Below are 4884 nucleotides of genomic sequence, written 5' to 3' on the forward strand. Positions count from 1 at the left end.
ACCTATTCATTTGGCATCATTTACCATATAAAGAAAAGGAAAGAGTCAAAGAAAGATGGTGATTCAAGTCAAGATTTCTTCAGTACCCTAACCCTATGTCAAATCAAAAAAAGAGGCGAAAGATACCAGAGCAATGTTGTATCAGACTACTTGTCTCTTTGTAGTTGGATCCCCAAGTTTTTGGAATGCTCCAAATTCCACTTGAGCATCCAAATCTGGATCAATGCCAGCAAAAACATCTCTGAACAAGGTTCTAGCGCCATGCCAAATGTGTCCGAAAAAGAAGAGCAAAGCAAACGTAGCATGGCCAAAAGTGAACCAACCCCTTGGACTGCTACGAAAAACGCCATCAGATTTCAAAGTAGCCCGATCTAATTCAAAAATTTCACCTAATTGGGCACGTCTAGCATATTTTTTTACAGTCGCAGGATCACTATAACTGACTCCATTGAGTTCGCCACCATAGAACTCAACAGTTACACCTACTTGTTCAACACTATACTTTGATTCTGCCCTTCTAAAAGGAACATCGGCTCTAACAATTCCGTCTCCATCTACCAAAACTACCGGAAATGTTTCAAAAAAGGTAGGCATACGACGTACAAAAAGCTCGCGCCCTTCTTTATCTCTAAAGACGGGGTGTCCTAACCACCCAACAGCTATTCCATCCCCGTTGTCCATTGACCCTGCTCTGAATAATCCCCCTTTTGCTGGATTATTACCAATGTAATCATAAAAAGCTAATTTTTCGGGAATTTTAGACCAAGCTTCCGATAAACTCAGATTTTGGGCTAGTCCGGCGCTAACTCTTCGATATATTTCTTGCTGAAAGTATCCCTGATCCCACTGATAACGAGTGGGACCAAATAATTCGATTGGGGTAGTTGCTGAACCATACCACATAGTTCCAGCAACAACGAAAGCTGCAAAAAAAACAGCAGCGATACTACTGGAAAGTACAGTTTCAATATTGCCCATACGTAATCCTTTGTATAGACGTTGAGGCGGACGGACACTAAGATGGAATAAGCCTGCTAATATGCCCAATGTACCCGCTGCAATATGATGAGAGGCTATTCCTCCGGGAACAAAAGGATCAAAGCCTTCTGCGCCCCACGCTGGACTTACGGGTTGTACTTTTCCAGTTAGTCCATAAGGATCGGACACCCATATTCCAGGACCATACAAACCTGTTACATGAAATGCGCCAAAGCCAAAGCAAGCCAACCCTGAGAGAAATAAATGAATTCCAAAGATCTTAGGCAAATCCAAAGATGGTTTGCCCGTACGTTCATCACAGAATATTTCTAGGTCCCAATACACCCAATGCCAGATAGCTGCCAAGAAGCACAAGCCAGAAAACACAATATGTGCCCCTGCCACACCTTCATAACTCCAAATACCGGGATTCGTTACAGTTCCTCCTGAAATACTCCAACCACCCCACGAATTGGTTATTCCTAAACGAGTCATGAAGGGTATAACGAACATACCTTGTCTCCACATTGGATCAAGAGCGGGGTCAGAGGGATCAAAAACCGCTAATTCGTATAAAGCCATCGAACCGGCCCAACCAGCAACTAGGGCTGTATGCATTATATGGACAGAAAGCAATCGACCGGGATCATTCAATACGACAGTATGAACACGATACCAAGGCAAACCCATGGAAATACCCCTTTATCAAAGAAAAATAGACACTATGTCACTTTATTTTATCGCATTGGAAAAGACTATACTATGTATCTAACCTTTTCAGTAGATTCCGTATGAGAAAGGGTTAATTTTTATTCCGTTCCATTGAAAATAATGGAACAATTCTGTTCGTAAGAACAAAGAGAAGCAGATCTATTCTATACCCGATAAGTACCAATACGCAATGGGAGGATTAGTTCTACTTTCGGAAACGAATGCATAGATACTTGTTTATTACTCCAACGATTGATCCGTTAGTTAAAATTTTCTTTATTCATTCTGTCTTACTCTATAAAATAAACCTTCCAATTTATGTATAAAAATCTATGTATAAAATACAATAAACAGAAAAAGGGATGAAGACGATAAAGCCATTGTTATGTTTCCACATTAAAGTGAAGTATAGTACTCAATTTTTTCTTTAATTTAATGCCCGTTGGTGTTCCAAAAGTACCTTTTCGGAGTCCTGGAGAGGAAGATGCAGTTTGGGTTGACTTATAGTGCGACTTGTCAGACATATTGGGTTATATGGAATTTACCCGTTCTCTCCCTCGATCGAAATATCCTCTGTTTCGCCTAAGAAATATTGTATTGAGTGAACCATCAATCATTCGGAGCGTGAAGTGCAATTAGATCAATTTATTTATTTTGAGGATCAATTAGGAGAATTTATGGTTGACTTGGAAAAATAAAAATAAAATAAAGTAATAAAGTATCCAGATAAAATAAAGTAATAAAGTATCCAGGCTCCGTTCAGAAATACCAAATTGGTAATCCATGTAATGTATGATTACCGCTTGTATCATAAACGATTCTTATCCTTATTATAGGAGTGATTTCAAACGTCCAACCAATAACCAACGGAATAGTATGATGAGTACATCGAATGATTGGGGAAAGGCATGAAACGAATTGAAAAAAAAAAGTCGTAACAAAAAGAAGTGGTACTGAGACCATTTGCCCTATATGTGCAAATGGAATTCGGACAGATCTTTTCCCGGAGTAGAACATGAACCTAAAAGAATTGAAAAGGCCCATTCAGAAACAAGAAAATTACATCGTGATTTGAATGTCGATGAAACAATACATCAATGAGAGAGATTTGTTCAATTTCAATAAGTTCAGTAAATTCTTTTTTTATAGGTAAGGAAGCCAAAACTCATCTCATGTCTTTTTAAAAATGGAAGCTTTATTAGAAAAACAAAAACCTATTACAGAAAAAAAAAAAAAAAAAAATAGAACTGGAATCGACACATTGATTCTTTTTTCGCAATTTTTTTGAACCGTATGCATCCAAAGGTGCACGTACAGTTCCTAAGGAACCAATTTTGTCCTAATCAACCGACTTCATCGAGAAAGATTACTTTTTTTAGGTCAAGAGGTTAATAGCGAGATCTCAAATCAAATTGTTGGTCTCATGGTATATCTCAGTTTAGAAGATAATACTAGGGATCTTTTTTTGTTTATAAACTCTCCCGGCGGATGGGTAGTATCAGGAATAGCTATTTATGATACTATGCAATTTGTGCCACCCGATGTGCATACAATATGCATGGGGTTAGCCGCTTCTATGGATCTTTCATTCTGATCGGAGGAGAAATTACCAAACGTCTAGCATTCCCTCACGCTTGGCGCCAATGAGTTTTTATTTGAAAAAAAAAAGAAAGACTATGCCTTCGCCATATTGAATATGAATAATAAGTAATAATAGCATGGCACTTCGAGTTCGATATGAACAAACCATTATTGTTTTTTCATAACATGAGATTTTGTATCGAGATAGTAGTATGAAACAAAGGTTATTTCCGATTTGTTGATTTTATGTGTCGGGGTACATTTCAGCGTCACAAACCATTTTTCTTCCACACCAGAAGTTTCTTTCTGATATTTATGTTATGGAAGAGTACGAAAATGAAAAAAAAAAAGATCAGTTTCCTTATTTGATCGTATCAGAAAGGCACTTTGGGATTGCTAAATCACAGACGAGATAAATATATAAAGCAACAGAACCATCATAGTATTTTTGACTCCTACGAAAGGAAGGGTGGTAAATGGATCATTCAACGATCTGAATCAGATGGATTCTCTTTCTTTCTTAGATAGAATAGAAGAGAAGAAAAAGTAAATTCCATTGCGGAGCCGTATGCAACGCACAGAAGATGCCTGTACGGTTGTTCAATTTCTTCTTGTTATTTTTTTTTTATCCCTTACATTAGCCCAATCATACGAGATAGAGGAACCGTTCATGATGTTATATCAATATCAATATATTTAGGGTCATGATTCATCAACCTGCTAGTTCTTTTTATGAATCACGAACAGGGGAATTTGTCCTGGAAATGGAAGAACTACTGAAACTTCGTGAAACCCTCACAAAGGTTTATGTACAAAGAACGGGCAAGCCTTTATGGGTTGTATCCGAAGACATGGAAAGGGATGTTTTTATGTCAGCAACAGAAGCCCAAGCTCATGGCATTGTTGATCTCGTAGCGGTCGAAAATGAAAATACCGGGGATTTCGTGTAAATCCATTTCAAACCATAATTCGAATTTTCTGTGATTTGGTATTGAATAGAAAAAATTCATAATCATCAATCCAATCATCAGGTTAAGATCGATCTAAACCAACCCATTCCATTCTAATTCTATATATACATATATATATATACGACATGCCAACTATTAAACAACTTATTAGAAACGCAAGACAGCCGATAAGAAATGTTACGAAATCTCCCGCTCTTAGAGGATGTCCTCAGCGTCGAGGAACATGTACTAGGGTGTATGTGCGACTCGTTCAGATCATGAGTTCGAACAAATGAGACAATTTTTCCAGTGTCAATGACCGGTACCAATGAATAGGGTAAATGGAAAAGATCTATCATATACCTATATTGTGTATGGAATTTATGGTTTCCATTGGTGCAAATCCAATCACCTAGATTTGAGATGAAAAGCAATTCCCCATTGGTAGCAAATAGTTATCCATTAAGCGGAGGAAATAGTATTATAAGAAGCAAAAAGATTATGCGCCTATTGTTAAAAGAGCGGACTAAGAGGGTCAGCTACCTAGCCAACTTTCCTAATTAAATGCCGTCACTGTATAGATAACTCTTAGTGTGAAAAGAGTTATTACTCTATAATTGATGGGTAGAGCCAAAGAGTGTGAACTATACAAGTTCACAATACC

General features: G+C 37.6%; 1 protein-coding gene across 1 annotated transcript in view; it reads right to left on the reverse strand.

Moving 5' to 3' along the window:
• Positions 1–1845, reverse strand: part of LOC135657678 (photosystem II CP47 reaction center protein) — a 2289-nt gene extending 444 nt beyond the window's left edge. The window contains exon 1 of the mRNA XM_065175988.1: positions 1–1845. This exon is cut by the window's left edge and continues 444 nt beyond it. Within this exon, the coding sequence (XP_065032060.1) occupies positions 142–1668 (1527 nt within the window). The 5' untranslated portion in view covers positions 1669–1845 and the 3' untranslated portion in view covers positions 1–141.
• Between the last annotated feature and the right edge of the window lie 3039 nt (positions 1846–4884).

This window comes from Musa acuminata, unplaced genomic scaffold (assembly GCF_036884655.1).
Source record: "Musa acuminata AAA Group cultivar baxijiao unplaced genomic scaffold, Cavendish_Baxijiao_AAA HiC_scaffold_291, whole genome shotgun sequence".
NCBI lineage: Eukaryota > Viridiplantae > Streptophyta > Magnoliopsida > Zingiberales > Musaceae > Musa > Musa acuminata.